The 21,321-nt window shown below is 40.6% G+C and overlaps 1 protein-coding gene across 6 annotated transcripts in view; it reads right to left on the bottom strand.

Moving 5' to 3' along the window:
• The window catches only part of LOC110965566 (cyclin-dependent kinase 17-like), a 43,861-nt gene that overhangs the window by 10,723 nt on the left and 11,817 nt on the right, over positions 1-21,321 (bottom strand). For 5 of the 6 annotated variants that reach the window (XM_051949160.1, XM_022214665.2, XM_022214666.2 and 2 more), the window contains 2 exons: positions 11,186-11,319; positions 6,809-6,934 (listed from right to left, as the gene is read on the bottom strand). In XM_051949160.1, coding sequence (XP_051805120.1) covers positions 6,809-6,934; positions 11,186-11,319 — 260 coding nt within the window. Of the gene's footprint in view, positions 1-6,808; positions 6,935-11,185; positions 11,320-14,616; positions 16,100-21,321 lie in introns of those variants that run through there. The other variant, XM_022214667.2, reaches the window with a different exon arrangement.

Genomic DNA, 21,321 nt, shown 5'->3' with positions numbered 1-21,321 from the left:
GTGATCTCTTTAAAGGCATGCCTGAAAACCAACATCGGAACGAGCACAGACACAAGATGAAACACACTGAAACAATTTAGTCTGCGCATGGATACACATACATTTCCATTTGCATAATTAATTAAGTCATAGACATAACCTTATTTACATATTTTATATATCGATACATAGTTTTGCAGCTGGAAAACAGGAGTTGGAAAACATTGCAAAAAAAGGAAGAGGGAAAACAACAACATAAACTGAGGACATACACACGTGGACAAAATAGTTGGTACCCCTCAGTTAAAGAAGGAAAAACCCACAATTCTCACTGAAATCACTTGAAACTCACAAAAGTAACAATAAATAAAAATTTATTGAAAATTAAATAATCAAAATCAGCCATCACTTTTGAATTGTTGATTAACATAATTATTTAAAAAAACAAACTAATGAAATAGGGCTGGACAAAAATGATGGTACCCATAACTTAATATTTTGTTGCACAACCTTTTGAGGCAATCACTGCAATTAAACGATTTCTGTATTTGTCAATGAGCGTTCTGCAGCTGTCAACAGGTATTTTGGCCCACTCCTCATGAGCAAACAGCTCCAGTTGTCTCAGGTTTGATGGGTGTCTTCTCCAAATGGCATGTTTCAGCTCCTTCCACATATGTTCAATGGGATTCAGATCTGGGCTCATAGAAGGCCACTTTAGAATAGTCCAACGCTTTTCTCTCAGCCATTCTTGGGTGTTTTTGGCTGTGTGTTTTGGATCGTTGTCCTGTTGGAAGACCCATGACCTGCGACTGAGACCAAGCTTTCTGACACTAGGCAGCACATTTCTCTCCAGAATGCCTTGATAGTCTTCAGATTTCATCGTACCTTGCACACTTTCAAGACACCCTGTGCCAGATGCAGCAAAGCAGCCCCAAAACATTACTGAGCCTCCTCCATGTTTCACCGTAGGGACAGTGTTCTTTTCTTCGTATGCTTGGTTTTTGAGTCTATGAACATAGAGTTGATGTGCCTTACCAAAAAGCTCCAGTTTGGTCTCATCTGTCCAAAGGACATTCTCCCAGAAGCTTTGTGGCTTGTCAACATGCATTTTTGCAAATTCCAGTCTCGCTTTTTTATGAGTTTTTTCAGCAGTGGTGTCCTCCTTGGTCGTCTCCCATGAAGTCCACTTTGGCTCAAACAACGACGAATGGTGCGATCTGACACTGATGTACCTTGGCCTTGGAGTTCACCTTTAATTTCTTTGGAGGTTGCTCTGGGCTCTTTGGATACAATTCCAACGATCCGTCTCTTCAATTTGTCATCAATTTTCCTCTTGCGGCCACGTCCAGGGAGGTTGGCTACTGTCCCGTGGGTCTTGAACTTCTGAATAATATGAGCCACTGTTGTCACAGGAACTTCAAGCTGTTTAGAGATGGTCTTATAGCCTTTACCTTTAAGATGTTTGTCTATAATTTTTTTTCGGATGTCCTGGGACAGTTCTCTCCTTCGCTTTCTGTTGTCCATGTTCAGTGTGGTACACACCTTTTCACCAAACAGCAGGGTGACTACTTGTCTCCCTTTAAATAGGCAGACTGACTGATTATGAGTTTGGAAACACCTGTGATGTCAATTAAATGACACACCTGAGTTAATCATGTCACTCTGGTCAAATAGTTTTCAATCTTTTATAGAGGTACCATCATTTTTGTCCAGGCCTGTTTCATTAGTTTGTTTTTTTAAATAATTATGTTAATCAACAATTCAAAAGTAATGGCTGTTTTTGATTATTTAATTTTCAATAAATTTTTATTTACTGTTACTTTTGTGAGTTTCAAGTGATTTCAGTGAGAATTGTGGGTTTTTCCTTCTTTAACTGAGGGGTACCAACAATTTTGTCCACGTGTGTATATGGAGGGGCATGCACTGTATAATGTATATATCTATGTTAAAATGTAAATACAATCACCCTGTGTACACACAAAAACACGCATATAAACATACTGCATCTATTCATGTGTTTGTGACAGCGGATGTCAGGAGCTGTTGCTGAGCTGTTGCTGCTCTTTTGGCAGAGGGGTCAGCCTCATGAGCAAAACACACACTCATACACAGACATACACACACGTACACGCACAATATTATTACATTATTTCGAAATAATAGAGCTTTATGTATTTATTTTTAGCCTCTTTTTGGTAACACTGGTCATGAAAAGAATTACCTACTCAGTAGAAGCACAGACAGACAAATTGATTTAAATGTTAACCATTTCATCCATCCTGTAAAGAAAACTGAAATTCTATAAAACATACATATCTAAGGTTTAAACATTCTCAAAGAGTAATTCCTGTTGTTGGAAATCAGCAGATGAGAACATCTGACTGTACATAAATAACTGCAAACAATGAAATGGGTTAGGGTTAGGGGTTAGGGGTTAGGGTTAGGTTAACTAGGGTTAGGCTGCTACCAGCTGTGCCATCAAAGCAGGGCTGGACTGTGAAAGACATGAAGGGGCAACATGATGCTATAGATGCTATACAGCTACAACTGAGATGGTTAAGGGAGATGCGATAGTCACGCAGATAGATGAGATAATTGTAGCCCAGAGGTTAGAGCGAAAATAAATGAACAAAAAATATCTTTATTGATGTTAAGCAAAGTAAATAGGCTCCTATTAAACATTATTACTACACATATAAGTTAATATAGTCTCAGATTTAAAAACAGCTTTTGTGATGGTAATGATTTTCACTTAAATAACACCATTCTACTTTAGCGGTACTCAAAGCATTTTAAAATGTGTGGCTCATTCACCCACTCACACATGAAGGGGATCGAACCACCAACCTTGCGATCGAGAGACAACCCACACTACTACCTCAGCCACAGCATGTAAAATCCCAGTTGAATATACTAACAGTATTAGTGACTTGGATGTTGGATTTGTAAAGAGTTTAAGAGATACTGCTGATTAGCAGACATGTTCAGTGATGTCACTGTATTTTAGAGACATTTATTTCATTTTGATGCACTTTTAAAACTATTAGTATGATTTGCTGCAGCTGTTAAGATGTACTTTCCTAGTAAATTCCACTCTTAGATGGTGTTTCTACAGTTAAAGCTACATCAGTGGTTTTATGTTTTCCATTATGTTGGCTAGCTTCAAGTGAGTTTTTTGCTTAAATCATTACCTTAGAACTAATTATTGAAGAAATTGTGATTTTAAAATTGACAAATTATCGATGTTGTACCACAGACACTTGAATTGAAGCAATAAGTTTATTCTACAAGCTCTATACTGTGATCAGAAATGCTGATTAAAGTTTAGAGGACTACCTATGTCATTCTGTTTAATAATCTGTACAGCTCTGTGGGTTGTGAAGCATTGGAAAGAAGGATTCTGCAGATTTGAATGGATGCAGAAGGAACCCTGGAACCGGGGCTGCTGGTCCTGATGAGGAGCGGAAACATGACTCCACCTACAGGCCACTGAGGACTACAAAAAGACACTGAAAACAGCTTTTGCTCATTCAAACAGCTTCAAACTTGGCATTTCACTTGCTTGACCACTCAGCAGTAAACCCGCCAAATTTAAGGTCGATCGGATGAAATGTTGTGAGAAATGATAACAGAAACGTCCACAAACTGTTTCACTGATCAGTGAGACACATGCTTGTATATAACCTTAACAAAAAAACAGGAATTAGTGCATAATCAGAACTAGACAAAAACAGATTGAAATTAGTTTTCAACAGCAACTCTTCTGTTGTTTTTAATGTAGTTAAAGTTTTGTTCAATTTTGTCAAATTCAGAATTTTGTTAAGAAAGGTTTTCTGGTAAATTCATAATTACTTTCTATTTCATTCTCTTCTTTTTAACTATTACATGTGCATGTAATGAAACATATTAGTAATTATTCGGTTCAGGGGTTCAGAGATACAAAGGTTTAGAGGAAGAGGGTTGACCTGTGTTCTCTAGAAGAGCTGAAGGAACCTCTTCATACACACACACATGTTCAAAAACTTAGAAAATACACACGCAATTTGACCGACCCCACTCCAGGAAATGAATCTTGCCCTGCTGAATTGCCCCTGAAACTCAAAAAGTCTCAGATCTTTACATCTAGCACAACTTCAGCTAACGGTGTGCAGCAGTACTCTGTCGGAATAGCTCACAGTCCTTTTCTATTTATGAGTGTTTGAGTGTGTGTGTGTGTGTGTGCGCCTGCGTATGCTTTCGATGGCAACGGGTTCATTTCATTCCCAATGCTCCACTGAGCTTACTCAGCAGAACTAGGTCAGACCAAGTTTTAGTGACAAAATAAAGCAACAAAAAACAAAACAATATGCGTGTGAACGTGTCTGTCTGAACCTGCACAGAAGCTAGACGTACAGATAGATAGACTGCTTTAAGTCTATTACTTCAACCGCATCTCAATTGTTATTATGGTTTCTCCATGTGCTGCCTGTAAGACAGTTTGATGTTGAGAGAGGACGGATTAGGAGTATTGAGTGGGAGAAGGAAAATGACAGTGTTCTGTAAAAAGAAGAGGTGGCAAGAAATGAGAGGTAGGTGGAAAGAAGAGCTCTTTCATTAGCATGATGTTGTCAGTTTTTAGAGGTATAATCAATCAACCAATAAACATCTTGCAAGGTCACCTTTTTAGTGAAAACCTGCTAATAAAAACAGACGTGGTTTGAGACAAAGGACCAGACCATTACTTACCTCAGGTAGGATTTTTTTGTTTGTTTTTATCTTTAACAAAAGAAGTAGTGTGCTCTAATAAAATAACCAAATAGGGGACATAAATCGCTATCTTGTGCATTCAGGTTTATAGTTAAAGTTTACTATTTTGTCACTGTGGTAGTGAAAGGGCCAGAAAAAAAGTGAGCATTACATTACATGATTAAGTGTAGTGCTTTCAGATAAAATGACATCTCGTTCCTCAGCACCATGGAACACTGAATCTCATTTGACTGCTGTGAATAATTGATTATCAATGGGCAACAGCCATGAACGAAAACTGATACTAGCCAGCTTCACTTGCATTACATTGGAAACGATTCAATGATCAAAATGCACGGTTTCAAATGCAAGCATGCGTTATGGGACACTGGACACATGTTCTATGTTACGGTAACAAACGACAAGCACACTGCTAGCCCCAAAGACCTTCCCATCAGCGTACTCAGATACATTTTAGACTTAAATATGTGTGACTGAAGAAGTGGACTCTGTCTTTTGTGACACCACTTATTTCAAATGTCCTAAAAGGTGCTCAAACTGACCTCAGGGGCAGAGATAAAATCAATGAGGAATGCTGTTAAAGTCACAGTCTAATCAGAGCATGTTGAAAGTAGGCCTAAAAAAGAATGTGTGAAACTTGTGCAAATAGTGTACGCCACCGTCAGAACCATACTTCTGCATGGGTACACCCCAACTAAATAAAGAAACAGTATTACCATTCTAATGAAAACAGTCTAGCTATGGTGTAGACACAATAAGCAAAGAGACTTTTTCTTGGCATTATACTGGAATGTAAATACAGACCTGTGTTAGCTTCTCAAGGTGTTTGAATTTGCTCATTTTTAAGCTATTTTAGCTCTTTTTAAATCATGACATCCCATCATTTATGCCCTGAATATTCTCTTTTCATGCCCCCTGTCTTTGTCTCTCTCCTCCTTGCTCTCCAGCTCACTTCAAGGTGTCCTGGGGTGTAATCCTAGTCAGGAGAGGAGTTGCAGCAGATGAGTCTGACACTGCTGCTGAATTATTGATTGATCTATTACATCACATACATACAACAACCCCTAAAGATACACAGCCACACACAGGTGGACAGACCCAAGGAAACATCCTTTACTTATTTACACTGTAAAGACACAAATAATTCCACTGTCTTTCCTCCTTTATCCTTAAACCCAATTCTTTTCCTTTCCCTGTAAATCTCTCTTCAGAGATTCTTTCCTTTCATCTCCGTCAGACTCCTGCAGAAAAGCTGCGTCATTAAACTGCTTCAAGCAGAGAGCTAGAGGCAGGGCACTGGCCCTGTTCAATAATTACGGAAAAAAAAGGTTGATGGAGAGTGCATCCTTTACGCTTTCCCATAGAATATCAAGGCTTTCAGTAATCTTGTTTAAAGTAATGCATCGGAGAGGCAGGCTGAATGTAATTTAAAACAGAGCCTGCATGTAAAGTGGAGTAGAGAGCAAAACAAAGAGCTGTGCACTCTTGGTTTATTCAGTCATGTATGAAGGGAAACTTGAAAATTTAAGTGATGGCAGAAACAAAAGAAAATGTGGAATAAAGTGCGACCAAAATGGAAAGTAAGTGAAAGAGCAGGAGGAGTACTTCAGCAGCAACACAAAGAGAAATAAAGGGACATATTGCATATTCATGAATGTATGCCTATTCTGAATCCATCCAATAGCAAAACTCTCGTCTCTCCCACCCCCACCCAGATTCATACCCATAATGCTCTTGGCCTGGATTCATAATACAGAATTTATCATTCATCCCCCTACTGAGCCATTGTAAGCTATATAGCATAACTCAGTGTGTGTTTAAAAGTAGTCTATGTTTGTGTGGTTGCTGTGTGTCTGTGTCAGATGGTACAATGTCCTTATTCAACCATTTCAGTAGCACACAATGCCACTGAAAGTCCGTACTACTTTTGTTTCCAAACAAAGCGGCATCAAAAAGGGCAGCACACACCCAGCTTAACTGACAGACGTACACAGGCAAGACACTAAGTAGGAACCAACACCGCCAGTTTCAGTGGCTTTGCACATGTATACACAAATGCAAATAGAGACGGAGACCCACTGACCAATGATGCACGTCGAAGCCTACGGCTCATGGGTTTGTCAAAGGGCGGGCTGTTCATGGCAAACTTCTCCAAGTAGCCCTCCGGTAGCCTGATATCAGCTGGGAGAGACAGACGTTTGTTTATGTCCTGAAACAGAAAAAGACAGAGACAAATCTATAAGATTATGAAACTGAAATTATAACCTGTGATCCCATTGCAGTGATTGTTTGTTTGAAGGAATCATTTTCATACATACAAAAATATAGGAAATGCAATAATGCATAAAAACATAAACATACAGGATAATCAGCATCTTTAAAATGTGGTGTGACATTAACTGTTACAATAAAACATTAACAAGCAGATTACAGTATTATCACTATAAACACAACATACAGCACAATCAGCTTTCTCCATCTGTCTCCCAGCAGCCAGTTTGTCAAGAAACAACAGCTTGCTCCAGTCAAGTTTAAACCTTTGGTCTACAGGTGCCATCTGTTGTTGTGAATGACGATGTGAATGATAGCTACATCCGGTAGAGCCGAAAAAAGGTCACATCAAGTGCACTACAAGATGGGACAAATCCCAACAAGTTTCTGGATAGTTCTAAATTAATTTACAGAAAACACTGTTAGCACTGTGAAGGGTTGGTACAACAGTGTTTCCAAGTTCACAAACTCATTTGCAAAACATTTGTGCAAACCAGTTTTTCTTAATAAGCACACTTGGTATTTTGTCTTCTACTCTTCTGCTGCTTGTCGCTAACTGACTGCAGTTGTAGTTAATTTTGATTTCTATGGAGAACTGTGTGATCTATTCAGAAGAAGCATATACTTCCTTACAGACATCCATCCTGCAACTGAACACGTCACCCAGGTGGCTTTTCTGTAAAAGTCACAAAGGCAGTCTTAATACGTCAGACCTAGTTCTATATCAATTTCCACATGGCACAGATCTGAACTGCATTAACGGACTGGCACACACAAATTACAGTACAGTATTGAATCGATTTGGGGAAGGCTTTTGCAGCATATCCACAAGCTGCTAAAAGGAGCTGAAGTTCAGTTTGCTGCTTCCAGCTCTTTGTGGAAGTCTTTCTTTTTCGTATCTGGAGCATCAGACAGCAGCAGAATTCATGCTAGCGTTTCCTAAGAAAGTTCACACAAATGTAACAACTCCAGTAACTTCCAAAATGGTCACACTTTATTATTCCCTTAAATGATAAATTATCCCCAAAATGGAGACAGGATCAGTCTGCATCTAAGGGTAAGTCACACTGTGAATTTCTCCTTTACATATGACAAGTGAGTTGTCACACACAGTCGGCTACAGTGAAATCATTTGCAACATTGCTGCTGTGTCCAGGTTTAGTCTTAAGCTCACAACAGCTGCCAGGAAGTCTTTATTTTAGTGCTGCTAAAGTAACTGTTAGATTAGATTCACACATTTTAATTTTAAGTGTTTCACATAACCTGAATAAATTAGATTATTAGGTTTTTGGACAGTTTGATAAGCTTGCTGTTCGTTAAGATGTAGTCTTTGTTTACTGGTGCTTTATGTCATCTGATGTACTCTGAAATCTCACATCACCATCATCATCATCATCATCACCATCATCATATAACTCTGTCTGCATGGTTTTATTCTACAGATTCTACCATGCAACATACTCCACAACAGCTGGAACAACTTTGACTTTCCAGTCTTGGCCAGGATACAAAGTTGTGACTCTCTATTTCCCACAATGCATTTCTCTCATGTAGAACATGTTCACCGGCAAGCTGTCAATCACACTTTGTTTCCATGGCAGCGGTGGCTGGCTGGCTGGCCCAGTCCCAACAGCCCCACAGTGTGTATCCTTGATGTGAGTGTGTGAAATGATATGTGTATTTACATGTGAGCGCTAGTGGGAGGGTAGATGAAGATGAAAGGTAGAGGGATTTTACGCCCGTAATGGCTTTATCTGCGTTCAGTGGCTAATGTGGTAACACGCAGTATTAAAAATTGTAAAACTGATGGCACTGACACACTAAAACCAACCTGCAAACATAAACGGACACAGGTTAAAAATGTCAACCGATGCTCCGCAAACTGAGAACATATGCTCAAAAATAATACAAAAATAAGCCACAAACACATGCACTGACATGACCTACCGGCTTACACATTTGAAAGCTCCACTTAGTATCTGAATCATAACAGAGCAGAATACAAGAACACACGGCGACACCATTAGGACAATAACGATCATTTTCTAAATGCTTTTCCACAAAACATTTCATATTTTATGCGATTCGTAGTGAAAGTGACAGCTCATGACCAAAACAAAAGACACTCACACAAGTGCACTGTCCATACTCTTTTGCAATACAACAACAATGGACGCAAGTTCACAAAGAAACTGACACTCATGCTTAAATATCAGTAGAGACTGAATAAAGACCCACACATGAATGCACATGTGTGCCCATACTCACAATGCAGAACAGCTCTAGTAGCTCCCTCATTGTCCTCCTTAAACGTATTTTTCTATCCACTCACACACGTGTGCTTTCAACGATGCATGTCTCTGACCTGATACATGACTGCACACACACTGACATAAAGAGAGAAAGAGAGAGGGCTGGCATCGTGGTAGATGTGCCATCCACATGCTCGGAAGGAGGAGGGGGAAAGAAGGAGCAGAGGAGAGAGGAATGGACAGATTCCTGAGGGGAAAAAGGCAGATGGGGGGAAGGGGGGAATGGAGAAGGGGAATGGCTGAGCGAAAACATTGGGGCTTTTTTGTTCTCACCCACCATCATTTTGTCCTCCATCTCTCCTTCACCCTCATCTCTCTTATCAGCTCCTGAGCTCTACTCCTCCAGATCTCCCATTTCTTTGTCATACCAGTAATTATTCCTACATCCATAATTATTTTCTCACCCTAGCATTTTCCTCTCCCACATTGCCCCTCCATCCCTCTCCTCTCTTTCTCTCTGTGGTAAACATGGTCTAAATTAGTCCCTTCCACTTCTCACAGCAGTCAGAGTCAATGCATCCAGAGGCATTTCCCGTAATACTGCTGCACTCATCACTCCGCACCTCCTTCAGACGGATACGCACAGTCTGACTGAGGCAAGAGCACACACTCAGGGAGGTGGTAAAGCAAAGCAACAAACAGCAAATGTCCGTTCACCAATAGCAAAGGTACACTCACGTAGCCGTACCTTCTGAACCACAAAACCTTCCAGCAAGTTTGAAAGGCATTATTTAAAAAAAATATATTTCAAAATTCAAACATTCCTCCACAGTAAAAGCAGGACAAATTGTCATATATTTAACTTTCCGACAGACCATGAACTTCTCTTGTGTGACTTTTGGTTTTGTTTGGAGAATGAATTGAAATAATGATGTTTCATCAAAATCAATTCATGCAACACATCTCGTTTGAAAATTCACCAAAAAATATTTTAAAAACCCCAAAACATTCTGCACACCTCAACATAAGTAAGAAGCCATGACAGCTGTGACCAACAGTCATGTGACAAAAATCTGGGACTGTTGAGCTGAACCGGGCTGAACTGCAGGATGTGCTTACATGGAACATAAATATAGGAGACAAGTATTAAAAACAAATGTATGTATAAATATCAACAGCATGTAGAGTTAGTTTTTTTTCCTCAGTATAGGTAACTTGGGAAAATGTTGTACCATGTTGATTCCAGCTTTTTCAATTTTTTTGAAAATAAGTATTTTCAAAAAATTCAACTTTGACTGTTTCTCTTTATGATTTTTGGCAAAGTGCAGAAGATGCTAGTGAGGGCTACTAGCTACGGCTGAGCTGTTTACATAATGTGCTCGACTTAATATTGCAAAAATAAGCCCACACATGCAGATCAGTCTAGACACAAATTGGCTTATTGCTAGTTATAGCTCAACTGATACTGGCATAGCATACATATATAGGTGTTTAAAATACACATACCATAAACAATCCTGATACTGAACCAACAGATTTCTCTTGAATGGAAAATTGCTGTATTTGGTGGTGACACTGTATGTGATTCACCTCTATCCCAATTTGGCATTTCTTCTCTGCCATTTCTTGTTGTTTATCGGCCAAAGTACACACTGATACCAATATAGCAGCAAGAAGGCAAAGCTGATATATGGCCGGTCTAATTTATCAGCATGCCTCTACAAGCTGACACACTTCATAGTTCTCTATAATTTTCTTTATAATGTGTAAAGAATAGCGAAGGAGTAAATGTTTTTGCAGAGTTTTTGGCATCGCTACTAAATCTCAATGAATAATCCTGTGTACAGGTGTGTTTCCTCTGCAAAGAAGCATGAGTGCAGTACGCTTGGTGTAAAAGCAGGTGTGTTTGTGCGCAGGTGTGTCCCAGCTTCCAGTACCTCATTAGAGATGCGCCGATGGTGGTTGTTCCTCATGCGGACCCTAACTGGACTCTGGACCTCATCAGAGGACGTCCCAGATGCCTGGTCGCTCTCCCCATCTGAACCCATCTTCACATTTTCATGGACGATGCCTATAAAACCCAAACATACAGATTTATGCTCAGACTGTTATTGTGTTCTTAAATTTCATCCAGCCCTCTCTGCGCCACAGTAGAGTCCCAATCCCCAGATGATGGACTGTACCACCAGCCATGGAGGGGTGTTAACTATGTGTGTATAAAATACCACTGGTAAAACGAGGAAGTCAGAGATCAATATTTCCCTGCATGCAACTGGAGCGCTGCCCGTCTCTGCCTGCCACCCCCCACACCTACATCCGCCCCAGAATCCATCTGATTAATGAGTCACAGTGCAGCAGACAGGACTGCCTCCTTCAGTGGTGTGTGAGTCTGTATGTGTGAGTAAATGTGGGGGAAGGGTCTCTGTTTGGCTGTCAGTCTGGGTCATGTACAGCACATACAGTACGTGTGAGCATCTGTGTGTGTGCGACTGATGTTAAAACTTTTCCATGTACGGGGCTGAAAGATGTAAAAGCTCGCTTCTGACATTGGTAATATCTTCCCTTACATCATCTACTGTTCACACTGACTAGAGCAAACCATCAGCAGAAGACAGACAGATAGTGGGGAGATTAGGAGATGGGGGGAGGTTGGTTTTGGTAGGTAGGAGTGATGAAGTGGAAAGAAAAATAAGTCCCCTGAGTGACTGTGATACCTCAGCCGAGGGATGTAACGACTGAGGGCCGGATAGGTAAAGCTATTTATTGTAGTGCACTGTCTACCAGCTGCAGAACAGCTGAGGCTTATTCTAGGCCATTTGTGTGTGTGTCCCTTTCATGTAATTAGGAGTAGGATTTGAGAAAGACAAGCTAGTCTGTGGACTCCGTCTTAGGGTTAAAAGAGAAAAAAAGGAATACAGACACAGTGAGCAGTGCATAAGCAAAATACAGCTACCTATCTTTTCAACACAGCTTTCTTTACATGTTTAATAGCTTGAAATTATATCTCATTTGTTAAGCTAAAATAGCTACTTGGTCTCAATTAGTAAGCAGGAGGACATGGTTTAAAATGAGTTTATGAAGTTACATTGTTTAATGTTAAACATGTAATTATGAAATGAATAATCACAGGAATAAACTGTGAAATGTGAAAGAACTCATTGGTATGACATGTTATTTATTCATTCATACTTATTTTTAAATTTTTTCTGAAGCTTTTATTTTAAAAATCATAGCGTTTAAGCCAATTATAAACATTTTATTCCACTATTTTTTAATGATCGTGGCATTGCAAATCACATGCACAGTGCCATAACCCATTAACCTGAGAAACAATATTAGCAAAGTAATCCTGAATTCTCCCATTAGAAGTTGCAGCTGTAAAATGAAACCGTTCACAGGGTTCTACATACATTTGTCCAAGATTTTACCAACAAATGTACAGGATTCACCATCTGACTTTTCCCAAAATTAAACAAACTCTGCTCTGAAATGTGTTCATTTATTTTTATTATTTTTTACCAGCTTAGCCATTTAGTATTAATATGCTTTCCAAATTTTCAATTTGTTCACCTACTTTCTACTTCATATTTTCTTACTCAGCTTTCTATATTGTAAATGAGGCCTCTGTAAGTCCATGTATTCATATAGGACTATTTATTGACACAAATAGTCAGCTACTTGTATAAATGCGAGCTGAAAAATCCAGCCTGCATCTGCCCAGTGGTCTAGCTGTTGACAAAAGCAGCATATGCTCATTAGCGAAACACAACCCAAACACAACCCATCTGTGAGAAATGCCTAACAAACCACTTCATAATCATTTAAACCTCCACGTCTGATGCACAGCCCGTGGCCTCAAAGCCAGACACAAGGATACAAGGAATGAATGTACTTAGGTAAGAAAACTGAGCAGTCAGTTGTCATATCAGGAATCAACCCTTACAACCCTGATGGTGAAACACTAGACTCATGGTAACTGACACCAGAGCAAGGAGAATTGATCCAGGATATCTACATACTGACAGACACACACACATGACCACACGCTCAGAACAAGTGAGTATCCAGTACTGGTATTATGTCACGCATCTTTCTGAGAGGTCCTGATCTTATCTGTTTGTGTAAACACTCAAGCAGATGTGGGTGGATAAGACAAGACAACCTGGCTTTGGGAGGAAAATTCCACCACCGAGGACCCAAAACAACGTAATACATAGAGTCCATTCATTTGTTTGGTACGTCAACTTCTACAGCACACTTTCTGGCCTTAAAACAAACTCAAAGTCCCCCTCACACATACCCTCTAATCACACAAAACATTTCCTTCCAGCCTCCTGCAGGCTCTGTCTGTTCCATTTCCATAATGTAAGAGCAGACAGAAAATGTCATGAGCTACCACTGCCTCCCTGTATGGAGCCAGGCTGGCCTAGTTAGGGTTGCTGACTCTCTGCTGCTAGTCCATTTGGAAGAGTGAGTGGTCTACTTTCAGGACTATCCTTACCTCACCTAGCTCTGCGTGTGTTCCACTCAGCTGGAAATTCATCTCCAGCAGATGATAACAGAGTCTTAAGAATGATGGAAAAGTCAAAAGAAAAGTCTAAGATTCACTTCATGAGCCCTTCAAAAGGAAGCAGCAATACTGAGATTTCTTGTCATAAGTCCTCACTTGGCAGGTCCAGACACTGAGTTTAGTGGGTTACTCATGAGTGCACTGGTAGAATTAATAGTTACTGTCCACACTAGCACATCCCACTCTTATTACTGTAGGCTTGGGCTTTGAACTGAATCCTTTTGCTTCCCTTTTTTTCTCTACAGACAGGAGTTCTCAAACTCCTTTCAAGCACAGGACAGCATACTGTCTGAATTTGGCCTGAGCAGCAGGAATAGAGATACTGCAGTCATTGTGCTGACAAGCAAATGAATAAAAAATTCAGAAGGAGGACTTCACTTCTCCAAGGAGCTCATGGGATCCCTGTAGATACCGACACACATTGCTCTGGGCTAACACACCGCCTCTTTCATCTTTAAACCAGCGACATAAAAGAAGCAGATTTTGATATTTAATAGGTTTAGATGTTTAAAATTGTAGGATCAGCAGATTCTAAGAGGAAGCTACTTGCATAAAGCCACTTCTTTGCATAGAATAAAGCATCAGTTTCATGTCCCACAGAGTGAAATCATTATATTGAGACATATCGCATGTGGTAAACCAAAGGGAACAATCATCTACTGAGCAATGCTCGCCCTTAATCTAATCTATAAAGTGTTACAAAAATTTGATGAGCATATTCTTGGACGTAGACTTAGATCTGAGAAAATGGAGGATCAGAAAATAGATGAACTTGAGGATATATGATGACAGACTCACCAATACGGTTCCCTGGAGGACGGCATGAGTCCAGCACTCGAAGCATACGGAAAGGTGACAGCCTCAGCGGCGCGTCTCTCTCCCCCATTCTTATCCCTTCTCCCATTCTAGCCTCCCCCATCCTAGAGTCTCCCACCCTGGGAGCACGAGCTGGGCACCCTTGGGGGTTGTCTGACATATCCATTGTTCCACAGGATTCAAAGAGCTGACATTTGAAAGTGCATCTAAAAATTCAAAAATACATTTGACAAAGAGATAAAAAAAAAAAAAAAAAGTCCAGGCCTTTTCAAAAAGTTGAGGCCACTTGAGTTTAGTCTTGGTGTCTAATCAACCCGTCTGGGTGGCACCCAGGCTAGTTGAAGGAGCTGTAGCTGATGAAGGATTCAAGTCTTCTGGGAAAAAAAAAATCAAATCCTCAAGCTCTCGCCGTACCGCCAGAAGAGCCCCTTGCAGCAGAAAACAGGTCTTACATTGCGAGGATAGCGCAGACTGCACAGGCACACTAATCACAATGCAACAACTCCCTCAGCTGCTACTCCACTTTAACACTCTCTCTCTCTTCCTGTGTGTTTTTTTCTGTAGACGGTCCCTCTCTCCACCTCTCCTTCTTTCTCACTCTTTTCCTCTCTGCAGTCACACTCTGCTTGCTGACTAAGGAAGGTCAAACGGCGTGCAGGTAGGAAAATTGCTGCAGAGACAGTCCAGTGCGTGTGAGTGAGCTAAAAAGAACTGTTACAACCTGTCACTCTGAATAACAGGTGTTCCGTCTTCATCTGCATCATCAGAACACAAGCACACAAACATGTGCAAATACTCGCAATATGCTTAACTTACAGTTCCCAGGGAGGAAAACACTTTCAGGTCTCTGGGGTTCAACTATTGGACCCCATTGTCTTCCAGATCTTCCCTTTACCTTCAGTTAGCATCTCATTCGCATTCCAGTTTAGTCTTCTTCTTGATGTTTTTCTCCTTCCCTGTCTGATGTCTTCCCTTTGTCCTTCTTGTTCTTGCACAGTTATTCAGCACACCACTCTATTCAGGCTGTTGTGCTGCTCTCCTCTTTTCCACTCCCCTCTCTCGATTACTCTCTCCTTGCCTCTGGCGCCCCTACCAGAGCTTTCAGTGTCGTTAGTCCTCCTGCTCTCTCCCGCTCCCTCCCTTCACCTTGCTATTACTCCCCTCCCTCTCCTGTGATAGCAGTCTCTCTCTCCCCTCCTCCTTCTGCCTCTATCTCTCCCTGCCTCGTTCCTCCCATCTCTGTCTGGGTCCAGAGATGGTGTTGAATATCAGTGCGATCATCCTGTCTTTCTATTCATGAGACGATGACAACATTTTCTGCCTGATCAGCCTCTGTCTTACACTTCATCTCCTTTGCTACATCCTCATCGCCTTCTCTTTCTCGTGCTCCTTCCCTCCTCACCACTCTCTGCCTCCTTGTCCTTATCACTCTGCAGCGCAAAAAAATGAAAACCCAGAGGCTTCTGAGTGAGGCTTCTGGCATCCTAGCTCCCCTCTCCTCTTCCTCCCTCTGCCCTTCCCCACGGACATGAAGCACAAGCCATTACTCATGTTCAACCCAGGCACTCAAACGCACACATACATGCCACTGCACATGCATTTACTGTTAGTTATCCCTACAAAGACAATTTGCATACAGTCAGTACACAGCTCTGTTTGACACACCTGTACAACATATACACTATGCAAAATTACATTAGCGTTACCTATGAGCAGTCATCCTGGGCAATGTCTTACTGCACTTGTAAACTTTAAATTAAAATCTGGAGTATTGACTGACAAAACCACCAGCATCAAGATCTAGTTTTCTACAACATATAGTGAGACCAACAGGCTTAATTAAAGAAAATGACTTATTTTAATGTTATAATTTTTCCTTTTGCAAACAACACTGAGAGATGCAGCTTAAATTTAAGGCCTCTGGCTTTGTTGCATGTATTATGAAGGTGATTGATGTTTTCTTGGTAATAACCTTTAGTGGGAAGTACATTTACCCAAGTACCATACTGAGTTACAGTTTTGAGGTAATAGTATTTTACTTCAGTATTTCCATTTTGTCACTTTGTACTTGCAGTACATTTCAAAGAGACTGTACTTTTTACTTGACTACATTAATAGACTACATTAATACTAGTTCATTTGAGGGTTGGTGTTTAAATGGCTCACATACATAAAAAGCATGTGACAATAATTTAAAATGTGATACTTTGATATAAAATAAACCAGCTAAAGGCAACTGTAAACACTGCTTACATGTTTATGCATCAATAACAGGCAAATAAACTATATACAAGGGATAGTGGCCAATCTGCATAACAAATGCTTGAAGTACATGTTTATGGTAATATTTGCATTTTTACTGAACGAACATTTTCAGTTTTGAATGCACAACTCTTCTTTTCCGCATGCATCTTTCCCTGCTGGTCTTGTTGATAGTCAGTGGAACAGCTGACCTTGCCATCACAGCAACTAACATCAACAGAAGTGTTTAGAGGACATGAAAGTGTTCCAGAATGTGCATCCAAATGTCAGCAAGATAAAGTCTTAAATGCTACTGTATCTTTCCTCCTTATATTCTCAAGGATTAAAACTCGAAAAAGCTTTTCCACAAATGTTCCGGACCATTGTAACATAAAATCTGACCTCTCCCCTCATGTCAATAACCGGGGTGTCCTGTAAACTTTTACAAACAATACACGCTCATGCAGCGAGACACACACACCCCGCATGTCAACAGTCACGCTCTTAATTGTAAGACTACACACACAAACACACAACCATAACTGGCTCAGTTAGTGTAAATATGCCGGATCACTGGGAAAGTGTAAACTTAACACAACCTGAAAGCATTTTTAATCTAGGTAGGTGTGGAATGCACTGAAATAAATATTTGTCAGGAATATAAGCAGAACTAAACCTATGTGAGATGTATTTCAGATTGCTTTATTTGGGCCCAGAGCTCTATATCTTCAGATAGATTCAAGCAGAGACTAATGGTCATTTACAGTGCAGTGACAGACACGTATTGATGTAGCCTGATGAATCCTTGGGCTTCAGACTGTTTAAAACGTCAAGGACAAAAGCATGCCACTCAGGCCTCCACCCATCACTGTCTAACCGTCTCTTTATATTCACAAGTGCAACTGTATACACTGAAGATTTCTCTCTTGCTTTGCAGTCATCTCCACATAGCTGTTCTCTCCCCTCAAGGTCTCATTCCTCGACGCGTTTTCTTGTCTTGTCGCTCCTGAAACATCTTTATCTGCAAATTTGCTTGGCTACATTTCTTTCCATTTAAAGCATACTGTTTTCACAATCTATAAACCATAAATGCCACATGATGCCTCCAGGACTAGTCTGACAATAAAAATCAAAGTGCATATAACATCCCAGAGGAACACGCACGCATAGAGAAACACAATCACAAGGCAGAGGGCTGGGAGACTTTAGACTGCAGTAATTACCTCTAAACCTTTTATCTGCATCGAAGGAATCTTATTATTCAATTAGTGGGACCAGAGTGCTGCTACTGTAAGCTACCGGCTGTGTGTATGCTGTTCCCAAACATCTCACCCCTACACCTCACCTCTATTGCATATAGCTCTGTAAATCACCAGCATTTGTTAGCAGTGTCTTCCTTAGCCTCAAGCATGAGCCAGTGAAACAGCAAGCCGCCCTAACACACACATAAAAAGCTTATAAGACCAACTACATAAAAGGAGTCCACTCCACTGTTCTTATTAAATCCAACCCGGGAGTGAGCAAATGGATGGCTGAGAGTGTGCGGAGTGAGGGAGAGGGCTACAGCGATTAATGCAGTGTTAGTGCATTACATTAAATCCCTGGCATAGACAAGGTCTCTCATGGTGTACAATGCACAAGGAGAGATAAGGAGGAGGGTCTGAAAAGCTTACCATTTTTAACCTGCACCTCATTTTTGGTTTCATCTGGGGGTTAAATATAGTATTTTGATATATGCAAAGAGAAAGAGGCAGACACTGAGACAGAGGGGAGAAAAGAAGGAGAGGAGACATCTGTGACAGTATCGAAAATAGCAGCCAGCGACGGGTTTTGACTAGAGTAGGCAGCTTTCAGCACAGTTCCTGTTCTCAGTAAAGCAGACAGGAGGTCCAGCTAATCCTCAACAGCGCAACTACAGATATTCACACAGGGAGAGGGAGAGAGAGAGAGAGGTGAGGTGGTGGTGAACAGCGAAAATGAAAAGTGCGTGCTCATCTTTCCTGACTGTAAGTACAGTGTGGTGGGAGTGGGTGTTGGTCCAGTGAGCAACAGATGAATCACAAACCTGTAATATCTTTCACTGTCTGGCTACCAACCAAATGCCTCGAACATATAACCCCGCACACAAGCTCAATTACTCAGATTAATAGTGTATTTAACGGAATGCTCATATGCATAAATAGAGCGAGTTAGAAAAACATGGTGGGAGACTGTGAGAGACAGAGAAAGGGTGGGTAATCTCTTTAGTGCAGCAGGAAGGGGAGATTGCATCATCATGTCGCTCTATTAAAGGGTGCAACGTGCCTCGACTGCTGAGTGGCACACCGTGAGTCAGCGAGACCAACCAGTGGGAAACACACCTCATACGCACACACACAGCAGCAGCACAGAATACCTTTTTAACATTTCAAACTACGCGTTATCAAGATTTTAATAGCAGGGTAGCATCTATTCTAGGTTCTGAGTCAAGCTGTGTCCTTTTGGGGGCTTTTCAAAGCACAGAGGCAGCTGCGGATTTCACAGAATGAAGTCACTCTGCCAGACCAACCAGCAATCTGTGGGCTTAAGCTTTGGTACATGCACATTATTCTACATATCACTGGAATATGTTTATTTCATTACATAGTTTACCACCAGAAGGGCTGAAATGTTTGTCTTTTAATTCTGAAATATTTCACAGAAAGAATATTTTGACCATAATTTTTTCCTAAATTAACAGATTTTTATCAAATCAAATAAGGAATACCGGATTTTCTTAACTAAAATATTGATATAAGCCTTAAAAATTCATGATCTGCTTTCCACATTCCCTGTACAGTACACTGCAAATGACTTTAAAAGTCATTATTAATCTGTGTCAATATGCTCCATAGATAAAACTGTCACTAACTGGGTCAAAGAAAGTGACAAAGAGTTTATGTATGAGATTTGCCAAATTTAAATGAAATTATAACTTAACTAGCATGCAACAATGCAAAGTGGGAAAAAATGTACAAAAAAGGCCTATAGTTCTCAGGTAAAGTACAAAAAGTTTATGATTATACTATAGGTGCCAAAACTAAGAAACTATATCAGCAATAGTACCAAAAATGGGAAGCTATATCCATCCTTATTCTGTATTATCTATTTCTTCCCGGGCAGTACTTATGGTTTAGCCAAATATACTTATCACGTTTCCAGCTCACAGGATTGCAATAAACTGTAAGCTGCTGGTGGAAGACTAGTCTTCCTTTGCTAGAGTTAAATGGATGCAAGGAGTCTCATTGCGGTCTCTCTGCACTTCACTCTGGGGACACACAGCACAAAGCCAATATGACTCCTGAAGGAGCCGTTGTGAAACACTCTCCTACCACTCCGCCTGTTGTTCCCCCTCTTCATCCATACTTTTCATTTCTTCCTCTCTCATGCTCACTCCCTCATAAATCAATCCACCATCACTTTCTAAACTCTATTTCATCCTAAACCCATCTCCAGCATCATCATGTTCAGTTCCTCTCTCTCCATCCATCCTTGACTCTCCCTCCCTCAGTGCGATCTGCCCTACTGCTCCTGATATAAGCCGTTCTGCCACAGTGGGAAATGAGATTACTGGGATCCATATAGCCACAGACCACATTACATAATGCAGACAGAAGGAAAAAGTAATTGTGCGAGCATGTGAGTGTTGTGAGCATGTGCATGTATGTGTGTGTTTGTGTATGTTGGATTAAGGTCATTAGAGATTTAGCCTTTCACGATCATAGTGAGCATTGGCAGGATAGCCAAGTTGTGTCAGTAAATACGGTTTCACTCAGTGAAAGCCCACTTAGATACGCACACACAAGCAGACAGACACATGCATACACACACATCCTTCTTAAAGTAGGTAAAAGTGACATCACTGGCCACTACGTGATTTCAGTGTGCAAGTTTTCCACCCAAAGGTGGCAGTATTGCTCAGATCTAATATCCTGTTCTGGTTGAGAAATACAGTGTCTGTTCAAAAAAAGAAAAAAAAATAGTCGTCACCTGGATTTTACTAAGCAAATAGGTAAGAGCCTTCCATTGGGTAATTACTGCAGTGAATGTTTCAGCTGGCAACAACTTCTTTAACCCTAGTTGATGCAGCGAGGAGTTCTTATTTATTAAACAATTGTGTAGGAAGACATATCCTGTGGTTGTAGAAAGGATGTTCATCTGCCTCAGAAGGGTGAAATTATTGGCCCGTATCAGTCAAAGACAAGAACTAAGGAGATTTCTGAAACGAATAAAATCAGGATAAGAACCATCCAAACCTGGTAGGATAGTGGTGAATCATCATTTTCGAGGAAGAAATGTGGTTGGAACAAACTCTTGGATGATCGTGATCGGAGAGGACTTAAATGTTTGGTGAAATCATATCATAAGAAATCAATAGGACAACTATGTTTAATAGTGAAAGTAAGCGCATTTCCACAAGTGCAATGT

Source organism: Acanthochromis polyacanthus, chromosome 6 (genome assembly GCF_021347895.1).
Source record: "Acanthochromis polyacanthus isolate Apoly-LR-REF ecotype Palm Island chromosome 6, KAUST_Apoly_ChrSc, whole genome shotgun sequence".
Classification (NCBI taxonomy): Eukaryota; Metazoa; Chordata; class Actinopteri; family Pomacentridae; genus Acanthochromis; species Acanthochromis polyacanthus.
This window is presented reverse-complemented; position numbering and strand designations above follow the sequence as displayed.